At 68.1% G+C, this 19853-nt stretch overlaps 8 protein-coding genes across 8 annotated transcripts; 6 read left to right on the top strand and 2 right to left on the bottom strand.

The window, feature by feature from the left end:
• Positions 1–109: 109 nt before the first annotated feature.
• RHOBADRAFT_254 (uncharacterized protein) lies at positions 110–663 on the top strand (the record flags this gene model as incomplete). The annotated part of the gene is made up of 2 exons (XM_018412680.1): positions 110–152; positions 341–663. Coding segments are annotated over 2 exons (366 nt in total), but the record flags the coding sequence as incomplete, so codon positions are not given.
• Positions 664–1442: 779 nt separating this feature from the next.
• On the top strand, positions 1443–1733 carry RHOBADRAFT_3622 (uncharacterized protein; the record flags this gene model as incomplete). Its single annotated transcript, XM_018413338.1, has 1 exon — positions 1443–1733. A coding segment is annotated over one exon (291 nt), but the record flags the coding sequence as incomplete, so codon positions are not given.
• A 3171-nt stretch (positions 1734–4904) lies between these two features.
• RHOBADRAFT_29523 (uncharacterized protein) lies at positions 4905–6770 on the bottom strand (the record flags this gene model as incomplete). Its single annotated transcript, XM_018412874.1, has 7 exons — positions 4905–5213; positions 5340–5352; positions 5536–5816; positions 6006–6120; positions 6211–6269; positions 6355–6445; positions 6529–6770. 7 exons carry the CDS (start codon positions 6768–6770, stop codon positions 4965–4967), a joined length of 1050 nt encoding a protein of 349 aa, XP_018268901.1. The 3' UTR covers positions 4905–4964.
• Positions 6771–7839: 1069 nt separating this feature from the next.
• On the top strand, positions 7840–9835 carry RHOBADRAFT_66872 (uncharacterized protein). Its single transcript, XM_018419107.1, has 8 exons — positions 7840–7898; positions 8003–8032; positions 8262–8483; positions 8563–8694; positions 8822–8923; positions 9054–9314; positions 9419–9538; positions 9628–9835. Exons 3-8 carry the CDS (start codon positions 8269–8271, stop codon positions 9761–9763), a joined length of 966 nt encoding a protein of 321 aa, XP_018268902.1. The 5' UTR covers positions 7840–7898; positions 8003–8032; positions 8262–8268; the 3' UTR covers positions 9764–9835.
• Positions 9836–10232: 397 nt separating this feature from the next.
• On the top strand, positions 10233–11748 carry RHOBADRAFT_55527 (uncharacterized protein; the record flags this gene model as incomplete). Its single annotated transcript, XM_018417894.1, has 7 exons — positions 10233–10282; positions 10414–10482; positions 10551–10873; positions 10933–11243; positions 11316–11333; positions 11401–11458; positions 11535–11748. The coding sequence occupies 7 exons, from the start codon at positions 10233–10235 to the stop codon at positions 11708–11710; spliced, it is 1005 nt and encodes a 334-aa protein (XP_018268903.1). The 3' UTR covers positions 11711–11748.
• An 18-nt stretch (positions 11749–11766) lies between these two features.
• Positions 11767–14441, bottom strand: RHOBADRAFT_55528 (uncharacterized protein; the record flags this gene model as incomplete). Its single annotated transcript, XM_018417895.1, has 14 exons — positions 11767–11916; positions 11983–12045; positions 12131–12374; positions 12438–12473; positions 12543–12715; positions 12782–12844; positions 12906–12979; positions 13044–13058; positions 13128–13158; positions 13240–13319; positions 13381–13422; positions 13503–13593; positions 13702–14054; positions 14261–14441. 14 exons carry the CDS (start codon positions 14439–14441, stop codon positions 11899–11901), a joined length of 1464 nt encoding a protein of 487 aa, XP_018268904.1. The 3' UTR covers positions 11767–11898.
• A 583-nt stretch (positions 14442–15024) lies between these two features.
• On the top strand, positions 15025–17725 carry RHOBADRAFT_55529 (uncharacterized protein; the record flags this gene model as incomplete). The annotated part of the gene is made up of 11 exons (XM_018417896.1): positions 15025–15074; positions 15158–15572; positions 15636–15717; positions 15788–15977; positions 16040–16419; positions 16501–16600; positions 16672–16783; positions 16867–16958; positions 17043–17142; positions 17219–17464; positions 17558–17725. 11 exons carry the CDS (start codon positions 15025–15027, stop codon positions 17681–17683), a joined length of 1893 nt encoding a protein of 630 aa, XP_018268905.1. The 3' UTR covers positions 17684–17725.
• Positions 17726–17983: 258 nt separating this feature from the next.
• Positions 17984–19609, top strand: RHOBADRAFT_46446 (uncharacterized protein; the record flags this gene model as incomplete). The annotated part of the gene is made up of 4 exons (XM_018414791.1): positions 17984–18696; positions 18778–18877; positions 18966–19000; positions 19366–19609. The coding sequence occupies 4 exons, from the start codon at positions 17984–17986 to the stop codon at positions 19607–19609; spliced, it is 1092 nt and encodes a 363-aa protein (XP_018268906.1).
• Positions 19610–19853: the final 244 nt, after the last annotated feature.

Genomic DNA, 19853 nt, shown 5'->3' on the forward strand with positions numbered 1-19853 from the left:
TTCCTCGTCCTCGTCCTCCGGTCCGCCTCCCGCCCGCTCCACCACCTCGAACAACACCGCCGCACCAGCCACCAAGCGGCCTCGCCAGTCTCGTCGCACACCGAGACCGCCCCTGTACGACCCAGATGCCACCATCGTCCTCATCGGCATGCGTCAGTCCCTCTTCTCCTCCTCCCCCTCCCTCTTCTCCCCCTCTTCCCGACAAGGTGGGGCGCAGCCTCGCGAGCGCACACGCGCTCAGCGCAGCGCGCACCTCGAGGCGCAAACTCGAGCACATCGACATGTGCGCCAAACGCAGAGAGCCAGTCACTGACTCGTCCACTCTCTCGCGCCCGCGCAGGCGGCGTCGGCAAGACGACCCTGGGCCTCATCGCCGCGACGTCGCTCCGCCGCAGCTTCATCGACGCCGACTCTGCGTTCCAGACCCTCCACGGCCCAATCTCGCAGTTCGTCAACACGCACGGCTGGTCCGCCTTCCGTGACGCCGAGACGCGCATCCTCGCCCAGCTCCTGCGCGAGCACCCGCGCGGCTACGTCGTCGCGTGCGGCGGCGGCGTCGTCGAGCGCGACGAGAACCGCGAGCTCCTCGCCAGGTTCCGCGACGACCAAGGGTGCCCGATCGTGCACGTCGTGCGCGACAAGGAGGAGACGGTGCGGTACCTCGTCGACGAGCAGGCTCGGTGCGCTCCCACTCTCTCTATTCTCTTCCTTAAAAACCGTCGCACTGACTTGCACGGCATTGCGCACGCAGACCCGCCTGGGGCGAGGAGATCCGCCACGTGTGGGCGCGCCGCACCCCCCACTTCGAGTCGCTGTGCACCCACACGATCGCGTCCCTGACGGCCTACCCGCGCCCGCCGTCGCCTCAGTTTCTCATGAAGCACGTCGAGACGGCCTTTGTCCGCCTCCTGCGCTCCATCTTTGGGTTCGCCTCGTCGCACGTCCCGCTCGTCGCCGGCCCGCGCCCGCCACCCGTCAGCGGGCCGAGCAGCGGCGAGTACGGCGGGTACGGCGCGTGCGAGTCTGAGCTCGGGCGCGGCGCCAAAGGCCCGAGGACGAGCTTTGTCGCGCTCAATTTCCCCGACCTGCGCGTCGTCGCCGCCGAGACGATCCTGCGCGTCGCCGGCGGCGTCGACGTCATCGAGATGCGCGTCGACACGCTCGTCGAGGTCGAGGCGGCGCCGCCGTTCTCGCGCGTCGGGTCGCCCGACGTCGGCGCGGGCCCAGGCGCCGGCGTCGGCGCAGGTCCGAGCGGCACGAGGTCGGCGCCGAGGTCGGGCACGGCGACGCCAACGGCGGCTCCCCGTCGTCGGCGCATCCCGTCGCCGCACTTTGTCGCGCTGTGCTTCGGTCACCTGCGGCGGTGCTCGCCGCTCCCGATCCTGTTCACCGTGCGCACGTCCAAGCAGGGCGGCGCGTTCCCGGACCCGTACAACGAGCACCCGGACCTCATGGCCGAGTACGTCGCGCTCGTCGAGCTCGGCTTCAAGCTCGGCGCAGAGTACGTCGATGTCGAGCTCGCCCTGCCCGACAACGTCATCGAGCGCCTGTTGGCCCTGCGCGGCGCGGCGACCCAGGTCCTCGGCGCCGATCACGACCGGCGCGGCGAGTGGCAGTGGATGAGCGACGCCGTGCTCGCCAAGTACAAGCGCGCGGCGAGGCTCGGGTGCGACGTCATCAAGCTCGTGTCGACCCCGACCTCGTTCGAGTCGAACCTCGAGCTCCTCAAGTTTCGCGCACGGTGCGACGCGCTCGACCTCGACGACGACGACGACCTCGACGGCAACGGCGGCAACAACGGCGTCGACGGCGACGACGACGGCGGCGAGGGCCCGTCGCGGCGCATCCCGCTCCTCGCCATCAACCTCGGCAAGGGCGGCCAGATTTCGCGGTACCTCAACCCGGTCCTGACGCCCGTCACGCACCCGCTCCTGCCCGGCGTCGCCGCCCCAGGCCAGCTCACGTACGCCCAGACGCAACAAGCCCTGTTCCTGTCGGGCCTCATCCTCGAAAAGACCTTTTTCGTCCCCTCGGCCGCCGTCGCCGATGCCTTTTCGCGCGAGGCCCTCGTCCTCGGCCTCCCGTACACGTTCCTCGTCGAGGACCGCCTCGCATTGCGCGCGACCGAGCCCAACTTTGGCGGCGCGTACCTCGGCGCGCCGTCGAGCCCCCTCGCCGTGTCGACCCTGCCCTCGTCGGACGAGGTGCTCCCGCCCGCACGCGCCACGTCGTGGGCCGACCTGTGCGTCCCGGCGTGCGACTCGCCCCTGTCGTACGACGTGGCGCCTCGGGCACTCGGCCACTTCAAGCACACGAACGTGCGCGTGCTCGCGCTCGCCGAGGTCATTACGCAGAACCTGAGCCCGATCAACGCGGTTGGGACGCACACGTGCGCGCTCTTGGTCGGGCTCGCGAGGCGGGACCGGCGCGAGGTCGAGGAGGCGCTGAGGATGGTCGGCGCGCGGTGGGTCTTCTTGCTCGCGTGCGAGGAGGACGACGCCGACGACGCCATGGCGCTCGACGCCCCGCTCGGGCCTGCCCCTCCTTCTTCCTCCGCCGCCGCCTCTCGCTCCGACTCGCCCGCACCCGCACCGACACCCTCATCGTCCACCGCGGGCGCCGCCGGGCCCTCGACAGCGTCCTCGAGCCTCCCCTACCCCCAGCACGCCCCACTCACCCTCATCCCGCTCTCGTCCCTCGCCGACCCGGCCCTGTACGCCAAACGCGCGCCGACCATCATCGTCTCGAGCGACGCGGGCCCCGGCGCCGTGCGGTTCCACGACCGCCTGTTTGCGAGCCCGACGGGCGGCGCCGCGCTCGACTTGAGCTTGGCGGTCGGGATGGCCGGCGGCGCCGGGGTGGGCGGGGCGGTGGGAGGAGCTGCGGGTGCGGGAGGAGCGCCGCCGGGCGCGAGGAGAGGGCTCCTGAGCGCCGCGATCGAGGGCAAGCGCGAGCGCGCTCGCGCCGCTTCGTCGGCGGCTCAGCAGCTGCAGAACGGCGGCGGCGGCGTCGCGAGCGCATCAGGAGCAGGAGCGGGTGCGGGAGCGGGTGCGGGAGCGGGAGGCAAGGGCGCGCGCGTCGTCGCCGACGGGTGGCAGGTGCTCGGCGCGCGCGAGGTGCAGGCCGAGTGCGAGCGGCAGGCGTTCAGGGCGCTGACGGGGCGCAGGATGGGGGGCTGAGCGCAGCAGGCGGCGCGGACTGTACGGCGGCTCGGCTCGAGTCCGGCGCAAAAGACACTTTCCTCTCTTCGGGCTCGCATTCTCTCGTTCTCGCTCGCGGAAAGGGAAGAAAGAGAGAGAAAAGTACAGCGGCAGTGCAACGACGGCAGGAGGGAAAGATGCGAGTGACACAACAAGTACAGCACGAGAGGGAAAGACGCCCTGAGGAAAGGAGAGGAGGGAGAAGAGAGAGGGGGGGTCGAGCGCGTCTATGCCGAATCGGCCTGCGCCCGGAGCTTGTCGACGCCGCCCGCCTTGGCGATCCTGCGCACACAATCGAGAGAGTGTCAGTACATGCTCGACGAGGACATGCAGGCCGTCTGGAGCGAGACAGAGAGAGAGAGAGAGAGAGGGGGAGAAGGGGGACGCACGCTCGCTTGAGCTCGCCGGGCGTCTTCTGCCACACGTTGCCCTTGCGGTCCCTCGCCATGGCCGTCAGGTCGTCGCCGTGCTTGCGAACGAGGTCGACGAGCCACTTGTGCTCAAACTCGGACGTGTGCCGGATCACCTTGGTCTTGCGCGAAGCGCGCTCCTCGAGTGCTGCGGGGCCAAAGGACGGGCTCGTCAGGACTCTGTATTCTCGAGAGGGAGAGCGGGAGAGAGGAGGACGCACCGCGGACGACGTCCGTCTTTGCCTCGACCGCCAGGCCGGCGCCAAAGATGGGGATGCCCTGGCGCACGTCCTTGGCCTTTGCGACGCCCTCGGTCGCACCAAAGTCGCTCTCGACCGCCGGTGCCGCGTCCCAGTCCTTCATCGGCCGCCCCCACGGCGTCGCGTCGCCCTCGTCGGCGTCGCCGCCCGGCGCCGCCCTGCCTTTGCCCTTGCCCTTGGCCCGCTTGTCGCCCTTCTTGCCCGCCTTGACCACCTTGTCCTGCGCCTCGTCGGCGTCGTCGTCGTCGTCCTCGTCCGACGACTCGCCCGTGCGGTCCGGGGCGTGCACCTTCTCCTCGACCTCTGCGCCATCGGCCGTGCCGACAATGATGCTCACGACGTTGCCCTGCTCGTCGCGCACGATGCGCGCCATGCCCGGCTTGAGCGCCTCCTTGTGCTCCTCCGCCTTCTTCGAGTCGTCCTTGTCGGGCTCGTCGTCCGAGTCGGACTCGTCGTCGTCGTCGTCGGCGGCGGCCATGGCGGCATCGAGGTCGTCGACGGTCGCGCGCGAGGCGGCGGCGATGGCGAGCGGGACGCGGGTTTCGGGCTCGAGGCCGCCCGTCTGGCGCGGGTCGAGGGTCGGGAGGAGCCCGAGGGCGGCGTAGCTGTGCGTGGGCGAGGGTCAGCTGTTGGTGGGCGGGGGGAGGGAGATGAGGAGGGGAGAAGGGGGCGCACTTCTGGCGGACGGTCTTGCTGCAGGGGTGGGGGCACACAGGGTCAGTGTACTGTGACCACGCACGCACGACAGGAGAAGGGACGCACGACTTGTCCCAGTTGTCGGCGAGGATGGCCGGACCCTTGATGGTCACCTTGTGCAGGTTCTTCTTGCTGGCCTTTGAGATGCCGGCCTTTGCGACGCTGCTGCGCTGCTTGCGCTTCTGGCGAGGGTTGGCCATGGGCTCGACTGAGGTGTGGTGAGCGGGAGGGCCGTGGTGATGAGGAGCTCAGAGGTCGAGTCCGCGCTCAGCCAGAAGGGGGCGGTGCAGCTCGTCGCTCGCTCGCTCGCTCGGACCCTCTCTCTCTCTCGCTGGCATAAGTTCAAGCTGGCCATGCATGCAATCAAGCCCACCCGCTAAGCCCCCTCCCTCCCTCCCTCACTCAGGCCGCACGTAATCCAACCTCTCGGTCCTCCTCCACACCTCCCTCACGAGCCTGTCCTGCGCCTCGCGCTCCGTCTCCCCCTCGGTCCCCGCACACGCCCGCACGGCGAGGTACAGCCTCGAGCCGATGCCGGCGTCCGGGATCGCGAGCGACCGGTCCGTCAGGTAAGCCTCGCTCGGCGGCTGCGAGGGCACGACGCGCCCGCCGGCTTCGGCGATGATGATCATGCCCGCGCACACGTCCTGCGCGCGCACGACGAGGGCGAGTGAGTCAGTCTGTGCGTCGACGAACTGGGGCCACAGCCGAAGCGGCGGCTCGAGGGGGAGCGGCCGCCTCGACTTGACGAGGGAGGGAAACCGCCGACGCACCCATTCCCAGCAGCTGCGCGAGGAGGAAAGAGAGGTGGGGGAGGAAAGACGTGGTTCGTCAGGTCTGTGGCGCTGCGGCGGGTCGTGCTGCACGGCGCTAGCAGGCTCGACGGGGGCGAACGCCGCCGCCGAGCTGCTGCCGCACACGCGCGCCCCCGAAAGAGAGAGAGAGAGAGAGAAACGCGAGGGGACGCACCCTCCCTCCCAGAAAATGTCGACCGCGCCCGTCGCGACGTACACCAAGTCGAGGGCCGCGCTGCCCAAGCTCCTCACGCCGTGCACCATGCCGCCCTTTCCCCCCCTGCCCCCGACCTCGGCCGCCATGTTGATGAACGACGTGCTCTTCTTGACGAGGTTGGACCCGGGCGCGTCCGAGCGCGCCTTGCCCCACTCGGCCGTGAACAGGCACCCTTTCGGCGCGTCGGCCGGCAGCGGTTGCGGCGGGATGTACGGCAGCGGGACGGCGTGCGCCCAGGGCTGGGGCTTGTCCTTGGGCGACGGCGACGGCGACGGCGACGAGGTGCCGTTCTGCTGCTGCTCCTGCTGCTGGTGGTGGGCGGCCGAGCCGGACGGGGCAGAGGACGACGCCGACGCCGACGCCGACGCCGACGCCGAGGTGGAAGAGGGCGGCGGCGACAGGCACGACGGCGAGTACGGGAACGAGACGGGCGTCGACCACGCGCCGAGGCTCTTGGCGCCCGAGTAGAGCGCGCCCGACGCGTTGGTCGGGTGCAGCCCGCTCAGGAGCGGCGCAAAGATGGCGCCGACGACGGGGACCTTGCTGTGGGCGCAGGACTGCCGGGTCAACGAGATGTCGCTCGAGAGTGCGCGAGGTCTAGACTCGAGGAGAGAGAGAGAGAGAGGGACTCACTTGACGCAGAAGCCGACCGAGACGCAGCAGGTCGGGAACAGGTGGACAAAGTTGACCGTCTGCGTGCGCGAGACTGTGGGTCAGTCTCGTCCCCGAGCCTGGGAGACACACAGAGAGAGAGAGAGAGAGAGAGAGCCGACGCACGCCGTCGAGCGGGTCGATGATCCAGGTCGGGTCGTCGTCGAGGAGGAAGCGCTTGTCCTGCCCGGCCGAGTATGACTCCTCGCCGATGATCCTGCGCGCGACGCACAGAGAGGCACAGTCAGTTCCTCGCGCCACTGTGGACCTGGGAGGAGGAGGGGGAACCTGCCGACGCACTTGTGAGTCGGGTACCGCTGCTTGATGGCGTTGGTGATGAGCTGCTCCGAATGCATGTCGGCGTGCGTGACAATGTCGGCCGCGTTCTCCTTGATCTCGATCGAGCGGTCGAGGTGGCCCGATGCTCCGCCGGCGCGGGTGCGCGCAAGCTGCTGGTCGCGCAGGTAGGCGCCGGCCTCGCACGCGATGTCGGCGGCGAACCGGTGCAGCTCGTCGAGGTCAAAGTCGGAGAGCGAGGGCATGGTCCGAGGCGGGCGACAGCGGGCGTGGTCGAGCCGAGGAGGAGGGGGGAGAGGGAGCGGGGGTGGGGAGGTCGAGGTGGGAACAAGCGCGGACGGGCGTCGGCGGGTACCGGAGCGCAGGGAGAGCCTTGTCCAGGGGCTGTGCGGTGCTTCAGAGCTGATCCGAGCGAGTGAGCTGACGAGAGCAGAGCCAGTCTTGCTCGGCCGGTGTCGCCTCCTCTCGCCTCACCGCCACACCCTGTGCTCGCTTGTACGGGCCCGCTCGCCGGCTTTGGAGCCCTCTCGTGGCTGTTGGGGCCATTCGCTGTCATCCGGTCCGCCCTCACCGCATGCGACGAGCCCGGCCTCGTCTCCCTCGCCGCTTCATCTCTCGCAACGCCATGCCGGCGCACATGGGCTCGCCAGCTGCGGCAGGGCGCCTGGCACCACTCTGCAGGGTGCTGGCTCGGCGACGACGACGCGCCATGCCCGCGCGCGGCGCTCTCCGCTCCGCACCAGCGCTCCTCCTTGCTCGCTCGCTTCTCCCATGGCCGCCCGGTCGCCCGCCGTCGCTGCTCCGGCCTGGCTGAGCAGCCACCTTTCGTCAAAGAGCTTCTCGGTGGCACGCGCTTTCCAGCGTCAGCCAGTTCGAGGCCGGTTCCCTCGCTCTGTCGCTCTCGTGCCTCGTCCTCGCGCAGCTTCGGCGCCTCGCGCTCCGCTCAGGCCGGCTCGTCCTTGCGTCTCTCGAGCTGCCTCGCCAACGTGCCTTTAGCTCGAGTGCGGTCGCGCACCGCGGTCGTCTCTCCCCTCTCGTCTCGGCTTCAGAACCGCGCCTCGAGTCCTTTGCGACGCTGCGGAGCGAGGCTCGCTCGGGCCACCTTGTCCTCGTCAAGAGAGTGTCGATTCGAGATCTAGAACTGCACTGCACTGAAGCGAGAACGAGCAGAAGAGTGCGAGGCGCTGGCTGCGGTAAAAGATCTGGCGAGCCAGGGACCGTCGCGCGTCGACCGCGGCCGCCGGCCGCCCACACGAGCGAGAGCCTCGGCGAGCCCTGGTGCTCGTCTCCCCCACTCAAGCCCCAGCTGCTGTACCCTGCTCTCTTCTACGTACACCACTGCACGCCCTCCCGCCCTTGTCGACCGACGCAGCGTGAGTGCCACCCTCCTCGTCCTCATCAGCTCGCCGGATCCCCACCTCGTTTCCCTCAACGACGACACTCACTGACGAAACCTTGACCTTTCACAAACCTCCAGCACTTTTGCCACTACAGCCTTCGCTACCTTGTGCGTCCCTCCTCTCGGTATTGACGGCAGAGGAGGTGGGCCAGGTGGGGTCGAGATGCCGCGGCCCCCTCGGCAGCGGGCCAGCGAGGCGGGCTGAACGCCCAAGGCGCTCGACGGGACGCAGACCGGAGCACATGAGAGTCGCGGTCGGGCATGGGCGGTCGAACTCGAGGAGCGGCAGCATCCCTCGTCTGCCAGAGCTGATCGCCCTCGCCCTCGCCCCTTGCAGACTCGCCATGTCCGCCGCACTCGAAGCCGCCCGCGCCGAGGGCCCCAAGACGCACCGCCTGTTCGGTTACCCGCTCCACGGCTCGTACGCGAGCTTCCTCCACAACACGATCACGCGCCTCGTCGACGTGCCGCGCAAGTACTCGTTCATGGAAAGCACCGACATGGACGCCTTCCTCGAGTACCTCCGCAGCGACGAGTGCGCCGGTTCCGCTGTCACCATGTGCGTCCCCGCCCCCCTTCTTCCTCGCCGCCGGCGAAAGAAACCCGAGCCGACGAGCGCCTCCCTCCCCTCTCCACAGGCCGCACAAGGTCGCCATCTGCCAGCACCTCGACGAGCTCACCGAGGACGGCCGCAACATTGGCGCGTGCAACACGGTCATCATCCGCAAAGGGCCTAACGGCGAGCGCAAGCTCGTCGGGCACAACACCGAGTGCGTCCTCGCTCCCTCGGGAGCTCGAGACGGCGTCGCCGGTTGGGCGGGCGAGGGCACCTTTGCGCAGCTCTCGCCGTGTCCATAGGGTGCGCCTGATCTCCTGACCATGCTCTGTCGCCCGCAGCTCGGTCGGCGTCCGCGAGTCGATCCTGCGCGCCGACGACTCGCACGTCAAGTCGGGCAAGATCCGCCCGGGCGCAGTCTTCGGCGCTGGAGGTGCCTGCCGGTGCGTCCCTCGCCTCTCTCTGTGTGAATCGAGGCGTCTCTGCGACGACGAGCTGACCTTGCCCCGTCCCCACCTCGCCTCGCCTCGTCGTCCTCCACTCGCCTTCCCGCCTCGCCCTGCCCCGCCACAGCGCCGCCGTGTACGCCCTCACCCAGTGGCTCAACTGCTCGCCCATCTACGTCGTCAACCGCGACGACGCCGAGGTCGACCAGTTCATCGCCGACTTTAAGCGCATGACGTCCGACTCGTTCAAGCCCGAACTCGTCCACGTCAAGACGGTCGAGCAGGCCGACCAGCTCGACGCACCCGCCTACATCGTGTCGGCCGTGCCCGACTTTCCGCCGACGACGGCCGAGGAGAAGCGCGCGAGGGCGGTTAGCATGACTTTACTGTGCGTCCTCCTCCCCTTTCTCCTCATTTCCCTCGTCCTCCCCGTCGGCCTACGAGTCTTCGAGACGGTCAGCTCGGAGTACTGACCCCCTCCCTATCCCGCAGCAACAAGGACGTCAAGGGGACGATTGTGGAGATGTGCTATCATCCGAAAATCTGGACCACCCTTGCGCAGCTCGCCAAGGACGCCGGCTGGGGCGTGATCACCGGCGACGCACCTATGATGTACGTCCTACCGCGCCTCTCGATTCCCCCTCTCTCTCCCTCGACGGCGCCGCAGGAACGAGCCTGACCGCGTCGAACGCCGTGCGCAGCTGGCAAGGCGTCGAGCAGCAGGCTCTCTGGCTCGGGCTCGACAAGTCCGATCTTCCCTGCGACGAGATCGTCGACACGGTGGCGAGGCAGGTGGCGTCTGACAAGGAGACGGGCTCGCAGCCGCCTCTCGAGTAGACGTGTCCGTCGCAATTTTGTCCCTCTCCCTTTTCGTCGGCGGCCCGACGAGAGGAGAGCGTGCATCCCTCAGGACCGATCCAGACGTCGAACGATCTGAATGGACAGCTGTGCGAGAGCCGAGAGGACCTCCTCCTCCTCGCCCTCGCGAAACCAGCTTCTCGCGCTCGAACCTTGTTCGCTTCTGCTGTGGCGGCGGCTCGCTTTCCTCGGCCGAGAGTTCTCGTGCCACGGGCCCCGTCCGCCCAAGTCGACCTTCGCAACGAGCGCAGCCTCGCCCACCCTGGTTCCGCTCGATGTGGATCACGTGCGAGATTGCTCTGCTGGAAGAAGTATGAGCGCCTGGGTGAGCGTTGAACGCGTCGTCGCGGCTTGCCCTCCGCGCGCACTCGCCGACTCGATGCGGTCGCTCGCTGTTCCCGTGCTCGCACTCGCACTGGCTGCTGGAGCGTGCTACCGCTACGCTGCCATGGACTACAAGCGCGAGTTCTACCTCTTCGGCGCGCCCATCCAGCACTCGTGCGTCGAGCCCGCTCTCCCTCGTCCTCCTCCCCACATCCGCGAGCCCTCGTCGCGGCATCACGGCCCGCGGGCGGGCTCGCGTCTGAGGCTTCGAGTACGAGAGAGCTGACCTCCCCTGCAACACACAGGCTATCGCCCATGGCGCACAACACGGCGTTCGACTCGCTCGGACTCTCGTCGTCGCACTCGTTCAAGCTGTCAGTCCACGCCCTCTCCTCGCACGGCTCCCCCGCAGCAGCGAGCTGACCCACACGATCGCCCACAGCCACGAGACCGCCTCCTTCTCCGACCCGTCCGTCCTCGCCCTCCTGCGCTCGCCCACGTTCGGCGGCGCGGCGGTCACCATGCCGCACAAGGTCGCTGCGCTCTCGGTCATGGACGCGCTCGGGCCCGAGGTGCTCGAGATTGGGAGCATGAACACGGTGGTCGTGACAGGCACGATTGGGGAGGCGGGCGGGAGCAGGAGAGCGAGGCTCGAGGGGAGGAACACGGACGTTGACGGGATCAAGGGCGCGCTGTTGAGCTCGCTGCCCGAGGAGGAGCGAGGGAGGGACAAGCCGTTCGGAGAAGGGCGGAGCGCGATCATCAGTGCGTCCCTGCCCGCTCGTTTCGAGCGTCGACAAGGCCTGACCCTCGTCCTCCCGCAGTCGGCGGCGGCGGCACGACCCGAGCAGCCGTCTACGCCCTGTCGTCCCTCGGCCTCTCACCCCTCTACCTCATCAACCGCGACCCAGCCGAGACGGCCGCCATCATCTCGACGCCCGCTTTCGCGCGGTACGACCTACGCGCGCTCGAGCGCGAGGGCGACTGGACCGAGGACGAGGCGGAGCGCGTCGCATGCGGCGTCGGCGCGATCCCGAGCTTTGAGCCGCAGACCGAGGGTGAGAGGAACGTGTACCGGGTGGCGGAGCGGGTGTTTGCGTCGAGCGGGAGCAGGCCGGGGCGGAAACGACCTCTCGTGCGTCCTCCTTTCGCTCTTTCTCTCCTCGAGGTCGCCCGGTCGCTCACATGCTCTCTCCTGCCCGTACAGCTCGAGATGGCCTACAAGGCGCGCCTCTCTTCCCTCGCCTTTCCTGCGAGACCTCCTCGTCCTCACCCGCTCCTCGTGCCCGCAGCCGCACGTCACCCTCATGTACAAGCTCGCCGCGAAGCACGGCTGGTCTCCCATCGGCGGTGCGTCCTCGCCCTCCTCTGTCTCTCTCCCTCTCTCGACCGCGCAACCCAAGCTCACGTCGCCTCGCTCGCGCAGGCATCGAGGCCCTGATCCACCAGGCGGCCGCCCAGGACCGACTGTGGCTCGTCGACTCGCCCGACGAACGACGACCGACGCTCTCGGCAGAACAGATGGCGGCAGCTCGGCGAGCGGCGAGGGACAAGGTGCGAGAAGCGGCGGGAGCGCCCGATGCGCGCGCGAAGAGGCCCTAGCGCACAGGCTCGAGCAACTTGCAGCGACTTTCCTCGCGAGGACGGCGACGAGAGGACTCGGAAAGGAGAGCTGCACTGCATGTCTCGAGGGTACGGAGAGCTCGCGACGCCTGCGTCGGAAAGGGAACTCGCGGGAGGTCGGGAGAGGGGAAGAAGGAACTTGAGAAGGTCAGGCGGCGGCGACGGATTCAGGCGTGGCCGAGAGTCTGCGGGTGCAGCGCTAGTCAGTCCACGGTCGAGAGCGAGAGAGCGACAGAGAGTCATAAACGCACGTGCGGCTCGTGACGCTTGACGCGGCTGCTCGTCGACCGAGTGAGCTTGTAGAGCGACAGGGCCTGCGAGACGGAGACCAGCACCGTCAGTTCACTCGTTCGGCCCCGTCCGTCTCAGAGAAAGAGAGAGAGTGGGAGAGGGACGCACGTTGCCCCCGCCGCACACGTTGAGCTTGTTGCCCTCGCACACCATGTCGCACTTCCCGAACGCGACCTCCTTGGCGCCGCTCGCGAGCGCGTTGCCCGCCCAGCACTCGCCGCCGTACTCGAGGCCGACGTAGCTGTACCCGGCCGACTTGGCGGCGCCGACGCACGCGGCGACCGTCTTGGCCGAGGGCGAGAGGCGCTTCGAGAGGGTGCGGGCGCCAACGTCCGAGTAGCAGCCCTGGTACCTGCGGCGGCGCTGACGGGTCAGTGACGGACCTGAAAGAGAGAGCGAGAGAGAGAGGGCGCACTTGTAGCTCTTGTAGCTGGCGACGGTCGAGGGCATGCTGCGGCGACGAGAAGAAGAGGGTCAGTGCCCGCTCGAGAAGGTCGAGTGAGGGCGGCGCAGGACGCACTCCTTGGTGACGTGCGAGCCAGGCGGCGCAAACTTGCTCGTGTAGGTCGTCGTCTTCTTGAAGACCGGCGGGAGGGCGAGGTTCGGGCACGTGCCTGAGGCGGCCCTGGCGGCAGCGGTCGTCTTGGTGACAGGGTTGCAGCCGGGCAGCTTCTTGAGCGTGCCGAGAACGACCTGCGAGAGGGCGTACTCGTCAGTGAAGGCAGGGAGAGCGGCTGCGAGAGGAGGAAAGAGGCTCACCTCGTTGACGTCGGGCGTCTTGCGACACGCCGGCTCGACCGCGCGGTCGTACAGCTCGAGAACCTGCACGAGCGGCATCAGGTCAGGCTCGGTCCTGGAGAGAGATAGAGAGAGAGGGACGCACCTTGCACTCCTCGATGACGCCCGAGTCGCTCGTGCACTCGTCCATGGCGCGCTGCAGGATGGGCACGTCCCAGCCTGCAAGTCAAGCAACCGTCAGTGAGCGTCGATGCGACGAGAATGCAGCTCGACGAGAGGTTACCGTTCTGGAAATCGCCTGCGAGTCGGTGGTGAGGTCAGACAAGGTCGACTTGACGAGGGAGGGGAGGGAAGAGCGAGGACGGACCGTGGTAGCCGAGCCCGGTAGGGTCGCCGTTCTGTCGGGACACAGAGGTGCATCAGTGAGTCGCTGCCCAAGGAGAGGCGTCCGAGGAAGAGAGGGACAAAGCGCGACGCACAGCGAGGACGAAGGGCGACTTGGGGTCCTTGGCGAGCGTCCACAGGTCCTTCATCGAGTTGACGTCGTACATGACCTCGACTGTGGGCTCTCGAGGGTCAGTCGATCGGCTACTGTCGAGACTGACGAGGGGAGGACGCACAGAAGAGCGTGATGATGCGCTTCGGGTGCGTCGCCGGGCATGCTGCGTCGCACGGACCTCGAGTCAGTCCGGCTCTTTCTCGCGCACCGACGACGACGAGGACGAGTGAAAGGGGGACGCACGACCAGATTCGCCGCCGATCGGGTACGCAACGTGGCTCTGGGTCGCGCTCTTGAGGTTTTTGCCGTCCCAGCACGACGGGAAGCGGATCTCCTGCGAACGTCGACGGGCGCAAGTCAGTGCTCGTGTCCTCGAGGACTCTCGACCGACAGCGACATGGAGAGAAAGAGAGAGGGAGAGAGAGAGGGAAGGAGAGCTCACGCCGCGCAGGCCGTCGGGGCAGTTCTGCCTGGGCAGCTGGGCGATGCGGGTCTCCTTGACGCCCGTCGCGCCAAGGCAGTTCCACCCGATGGCCTGATCGACGAGGCTCGACGCGTTGTACGTGCGGCGCATGGGCGACCCGGCGAGCATCTCGAGGCCCTCGGGGAACGCGAGCACCTTGGTCCTGTCGGTCGGGTGCGCCCGTGGAAGGTAGTAGACGAGGTGGGTGCCGCCTGGGACGCTCTTGAAGGTGCCGTCGGCGAGGGCGACGTAGAGCAACGGGCTCCAGTAAGCTGACAGGTCGGCCTTGGCGAGGCACGACGTGCAGGTCGACTTGCGCAGGTCCTTGTAGGCTGAGGTCGAGCGACGGTGGTGGCGCGAGGGCACGAGAGAAAGTTGAGGGGGCATGACGAGTGCACGGTGTCGGACGAGGCGATCGAGAAGAAGGAAGGGAGGAAGAGGGAGAAGGGAGGAAAGGGAGGAGGGAGGAAAGGGAAGGGGGAGGGCAAGAGTCAGTTCCTGCCTCTCCGCGCAGACGAGGAGGAGGAAGAGGACGCACTGCTGGTCATCGAGAAGCCGCTCCCACCGGCGACCGTGTGGACGTGGCCAGCGACAGCGCCCGGGCTGATGATCGGGTCGACGCGCTCGACGACGAGCGGCGGGCCGCAGGGTAGGCGGAAGAACGACAGGGCGGGCGTGGCTGCTGCCGCCAGGGTCGCGAGAACGAGGGTGAGGCGCATCTTGCGGAGCGCTGGTCGCGGTGGACGAGGGAGAGGCAAAGCCGGCGAGGAAAAGGAGCGTGCGGGTGGTGGGAAGGCGAGGGGGGCGAGGCCTGGCGCGCGTTGACCGGCAACGCGTAGAGGGTGGAACGAAGGGCGAGTCGCAGTCGACGAGAGGCACAGAGAAGCAGAAGCAGCAGGCGCGAAAGCCCGAGTCGCGCTCGTCGTTGGAGAACACGCGCCGCTCGACCCCTTGAGCGGTCCGCGGTCTCGCATTGAGCTGGGTCTCAGATCGGAGGTCCCGTCTGTCTCGAGGCAGGCTCCTGACCGGGGCCGCTCGTGGGATGCAGCGCTCGGCGAGTGATGGTCGGGAACAAGCAGGCCGGCCGGCTCGACGAAGCGATGAGGAGGGCTCGACGAGTACGAGCTAGGCGAGGGTGCCTCTGCCTCGCAGCTGTGCGTGGAAGCTCAGAGCGCAGTACACGAGCAACCACCGCGCAACTGAGGGTGGGCGAGCGAGAGGACGGCGGAAGAGAGGTGCGACGACTCCGCTCGCCGAGCTTCAGCCTCGCTCTCTCACGACACTCTGCTCAGTCCAGCCAGGATGGACTCGGCCAAGCTTCAGCGAGCTGTCGACGACTGGCTCCGACTCGAGTGCGCCCGCCTCTCCCTCTCGTCGCCCCTCTCGTCCTCGACCCCCACACTAACCTTGCCCGTGTCGCCCTCTCGCACCGCAGCCAGGTGCGCACACCTCTCCCAGCCCTGTCGACCTCCCCTGCAGCGCCAGCTAACCTGGCAAGCCGCCTGCAGAACGAGACGACCCGCGCCGAGGTCGAGCGCCTCGTCGCCTCGGCCGACACCGCCGAGTTGACCAAACGCTTCTCGACCCGCATCGCGTTCGGCACGGCCGGCCTGCGCGGTCCGATGCAGGCCGGCACCTCGTCCATGAACGACCTCACCATCCTCCAGGCCAGCACGGGCCTCGCCAAGTACGCCGAGCGCACGACCGACGCCGCAAAGGAGCGCGGCATCGTCGTCGGCCACGACCACCGGCACAACTCGACCCGGTTCGCCCACTTGACGGCCGGCGTGTTCAGGAGGAGAGGCTGGACGGTCTACGAGCTCGAGGGCCTCGTCCACACGCCCATGGTGGTGCGTCCTCGCCCCTCTTTCCTCCTCGCCCGGACCCTCACTCACGCTCTTGCTCTCCCGCAGCCTTTCTCGACGAGCCACCTCAAGGCTGCATTCGGCGTCATGATCACGGCGAGCCACAACCCGGCAAAGGACAACGGCTACAGTGCGCCCCTCTTTCTCTCCCTCTTCTGCACGCACGCTCGAGAGACTGACCCTCGCGGACCGGTCCGCAGAGGTCTATTGGGAGAACGCCGTCCAGATCATTCCGCCGCACGACCACGGCATCGCCACCGCCATCGAGGAGTCGATCGAGGTCGACGCCGACGCCTGGAACCCGCCGGCGCCGACCGACGGCTGGACCGGGACCGGCGAGCTCGTCAAGCTGTACCTCGACATGGTCGCGTCCATGTCGCTCCACAAGGAGTACGTCAGGCGGTCGTCACTGTCTGTGGCCGCACGAGACTGACTCGTCGACCCTCGAGCAGGACCAACTCGACGACGCCGCTCAAGTTCGCCTACACGGCCATGCACGGCGTCGGCCTCCCCTTTGCGCGCTCGGCCTTCTCCGCCTTCAACTTTCCCGCCTCGTCGCTCGTCGTCGTCCCCGAGCAGGCGCACCCGGACCCCGACTTCCCGACCGTGCGCTTCCCGAACCCGGAGGAGCACGGCGCGCTCGACCTCGCCTTGGCGCACGCCGACCGCGAGGGCGCCACCGTCGTGCTCGCCAACGACCCGGACGCCGACCGGTTCTGCGCGGCCGAGAAGGGCGACGAGGGGCGGTGGACCGTGTTCACGGGCGACCAGCTCGGGACGTTGCTCGGGGCTTGGGCGCTCGAGCGGTACAGGGCGAGCGGCGGGCCGATCGGTGCGTCCTCCTCTCTCTCTCTCTCTCTCTCTCTCTCCCCGTCGTGTGCACGACGACTGAGATTTGGCCTGCCGCCCGCAGAGAAGCTCGCCATGTGCGCGTCCACCGTCTCGTCCAAGATGCTCGAGTCGATGGCCAAGAAGGAGGGGTTCCAGTTCCGCGAGACCTTGACCGGCTTCAAGTGCGTCCTCGTCCCTTACCTCTCCCTCTTCCGTCGGCACGAGGGCGTCACTGACGCGTCGACTCGTGCAGGTGGCTCGGCAACGAGATGCAGAAGCTCGAGGGCGAGGGCTTGTCGCCCGTGTTCGCCTACGAGGAGGCGATCGGTTACGCCAACGGCTCGAAGGTTCGCGACAAGGACGGCGTGCGTCCTCCTTCCCTCCCTCTCTCTCAAGTCGACCGACGAGGGCCGCCCAGACTGACTTCCCCCTCCTCGGCGCCCTGCAGGTCACGGCGCTCGCCCTCTTCTGCGAGCTGGCGACCGTCCTCGCGCGCTCCAACACGACCCTGTCGGCCCATCTTGACGCGCTGTACGACCGGTACGCTCGCTTTCGCCGAGCTCGTCGTCCAGCCGCGAAAGAACTCACTCACGCTGTCTCCCTCCTTTTCCTCGCCGTCGACAGGTACGGCTTCCACGCGACGTCCAACAGCTACTTCATCAGTCGAGACTCGACCGTCACGGACCGCATCTTTTCGCTCCTGCGGTTCGGCAACCCGGACACGGTGCGTCCCCTCCCTCTCGCCCTTCTTTCCCCCTCGAAAAGCGTCCTCCTTATCCGCTGTTGCCTGCCGACAACAGGACTCGTCGACCGCTTCGCCCTCGCAGCTCGCCCTCCCGACCTCGCTCGGCGGCTACCCGCTCACGGCCATCCGCGACCTCACCGTCGGGTTCGACTCGGGGAACGCGCCCTCGTTCGAGCCGACGCTGCCGGTCGACCGCAGCGCGCACATGATCGGGTTCGCGCTCGGGAGCACGGACACTGGGGGAGAGGGCGACGGCGTCGAGGTGGTCGGGACGGTGCGCACGAGCGGGACCGAGCCAAAGGTGCGTCCTCCCTCTCTCTCCCTCTCTTTCTCTCGCTCTCGCGCATTCGAGAACGCGAGCCCTGACCCCCGTCTCTGCGCACGGCTCCCGCAGATCAAGTTCTACCTCGAGGCGCGCGGCGCAGACCGGGCGGCGGTGCGGCGCAAGCTCGAGCGGGTGCGCGCGGCGCTCGGCGACGAGTGGCTCAGGTGGGAGGAGAACGGGCTCGAGAGGGCGTAGAACGGGTATGAAGCGGTACTGAACTGTGTGTGGTCGTTCAGGCTTTGGAGAGCGGCGCGAGTGAGCGTTGAGACGAGCCGACCTGAGAGCGAAATCGGGACTTGGCCGTGAGCGGGGCCGAGTCGGCGGCGGACCCCTCTCCTGCTCTCACCTCGCCACCAGTCGAGCTGCGACCTCGACAGGTGTACAGCACTGTTCTCTCGCACCACTGTTGAGCCGCGCACACCGCCCGCGCCCGCCTTTGTCGAGCAGCAAGTTTTCATCAGCTCGCGCCATTCGCCGCCCCTCTCGCTCCTCGCCATGGGCACCAGGGCGCCGTTGCGCCCGCTCAACGCGCTCACGAAGCACTGCCGGTGCTACTCTGCCCGCGCCACGTCGCCCCACCCGGCCCTCGTCACCCTCCCCTCGTTCCTCTCCGCCTCGGAGCACGACCTCCTCCTCGAGCACTCGCTCCGCCTCCTCGACTCGCCCGCGCGCACCACAGCCGCCGCGCGCAAGAAGCGCCGCGAGTGGGTCAAGGCGCATCCGGGCTGGGACGGCGGTGCGGCGCCGGCGGCGAGGACGGCGCGGTTCCTGCCGGACGAGGCGACGCTGTGGGAGGAGGGCCACTTTGACGGCGTCATCAAGCTGTACCGCGAGATGCTCGTCCGCGACGGGCAGTGGGGCGACGAGGCGCGCGAGGGGACCCCGCTCGCCGCCGCGCTCGACAAGGTCTACTCGCTCCTTCCTCCACCCTCCTCTTCCCCTCCATCGCCCTCGCCCCGTCCGTCACCGCCCAGTCACCTCATCCTCCACCTCCTCCACCTCTCGTCGCGCGGCTCGATCGCGCCGCACGTCGACAACCTCGACGCGTTTGGGCGCACCATCGCCGGCGTCAGCCTCGGCGGCGAGCGCGTCATGCGCTTCAAGCGCGTGAGCGACCCGGGAAACGGCGACGACGTCGATCCGGCGATGCGAGACGGGCCGAGCGAGTTCGAGGTGCTGCTCGAGCCGGGGAGTGCCTACGTCCAGTCGTGCGTCGCTCGGTTTCGCTCGACTCTCTTTCTCGCGCCGCACGAACGAGACAGAGATTGACGTGCGACGTCGACCCACAGGGAGCCTCTTCGGACGCACTACACGCACGAGGTGCTCGAGACGGCGACGTGGGACGGTCGCCAAGTCGGCGGTACTCAGCGCCTCTCGTTGATGCTGCGAGTGCGTCCTCTCTCTCTCTCTCTCTCCCTTCTCTTGGCGCCTCTCTTTTGCAGGACACGACCTGACCTTAGTCTCGGATTCTCCGCAGGATCGTGTACCAGGAGATGGGCAGAAGCCGCCGCTGTAGAACGAGCCGTGCAAGATCGTCCTGGAGCGCTGTCCGGCTTCCCTCGCGTCGCGCCTCTCTGCTTGACGTAGCTCGACAGTTCGGGCCTCTCGTCGAGATCGAGACGATGAATGAGAGGCTGAGCGAGAGCGCGAGGAAGACAGGGCGAGGTCTGTGCGAGAGCAAGGTCGCAGATGGGCTCGCGCGCCCGACGAGGACGACCAAGACAGAGTCTGCGGGCGCACGACTGCGCTGCTTCTCCTCCGCTGCTTCGCTCGCTCTCGTTGCTACCGAGGCTCATGGTCCATCCCGCCCCTCTCACCTCGGCGCCCGGCGCTCGAGCCCCCTCCCCGCGCCGTCGCCTTCGCCCGCTCGAACGAAGCGCCGCCGCGCCTCGCGTCGCTCGAGGGGAGGACTCGGAGCGCTTCCGCAAGCAGTTTTCGTCGTTCCTCGAGGACGACATCTCGTCCGAGGACATCGAGGACATGTACCGGTGCGTCCAAGAACCGCCTCCCTCGCCCTCCTCCTCGTCGTCCTACCCTCTCCACGAGCTCGTCGACGCCGTCACGGCGTCGTCGTCGCTGTCGTCGTGCCGCCCCACCGTCATGGAGGCCCGCCCAAACTGACCCCACCGTGGCCAAGGCGGCAAAAGGGCGGGTCCGGGTCAAGAAGGGCTTCAGCCAAGCTCGACTGGGCCAGGTTGAACCGCAGCGGTGACGGGGACGCGCAGCGGGAGGGCGGGCATGGTGTGGAGGGGAAATGAGGGAACTTTTTTGGTGTGGGTCGATAGCTATGGGGGGGTCTTATAGTGATATCTCATGTGGTTGACTAAGGGGGGCGGAGTAACAGAGGGGGGATGTGCTGTTAAGA

This window comes from Rhodotorula graminis (assembly GCF_001329695.1).
Source record: "Rhodotorula graminis WP1 unplaced genomic scaffold RHOBAscaffold_13, whole genome shotgun sequence".
Lineage (NCBI taxonomy): Eukaryota > Fungi > Basidiomycota > Microbotryomycetes > Sporidiobolales > Sporidiobolaceae > Rhodotorula > Rhodotorula graminis.

Excerpts from the sequence above, each read along its gene's own strand:
- RHOBADRAFT_66872 (XM_018419107.1), top strand. The coding sequence starts at position 8,269 with ATGTCCGCCGCACTCGAAGCCGCCCGCGCCGAGGGCCCCAAGACGCAC. Across the intron at positions 8,695-8,821 it reads CTCGTCGGGCACAACACCGA|CTCGGTCGGCGTCCGCGAGT; the intron begins GTGCGTCCTCGC and ends TGTCGCCCGCAG. Across the intron at positions 8,924-9,053 it reads GGCGCTGGAGGTGCCTGCCG|CGCCGCCGTGTACGCCCTCA; the intron begins GTGCGTCCCTCG and ends GCCCCGCCACAG.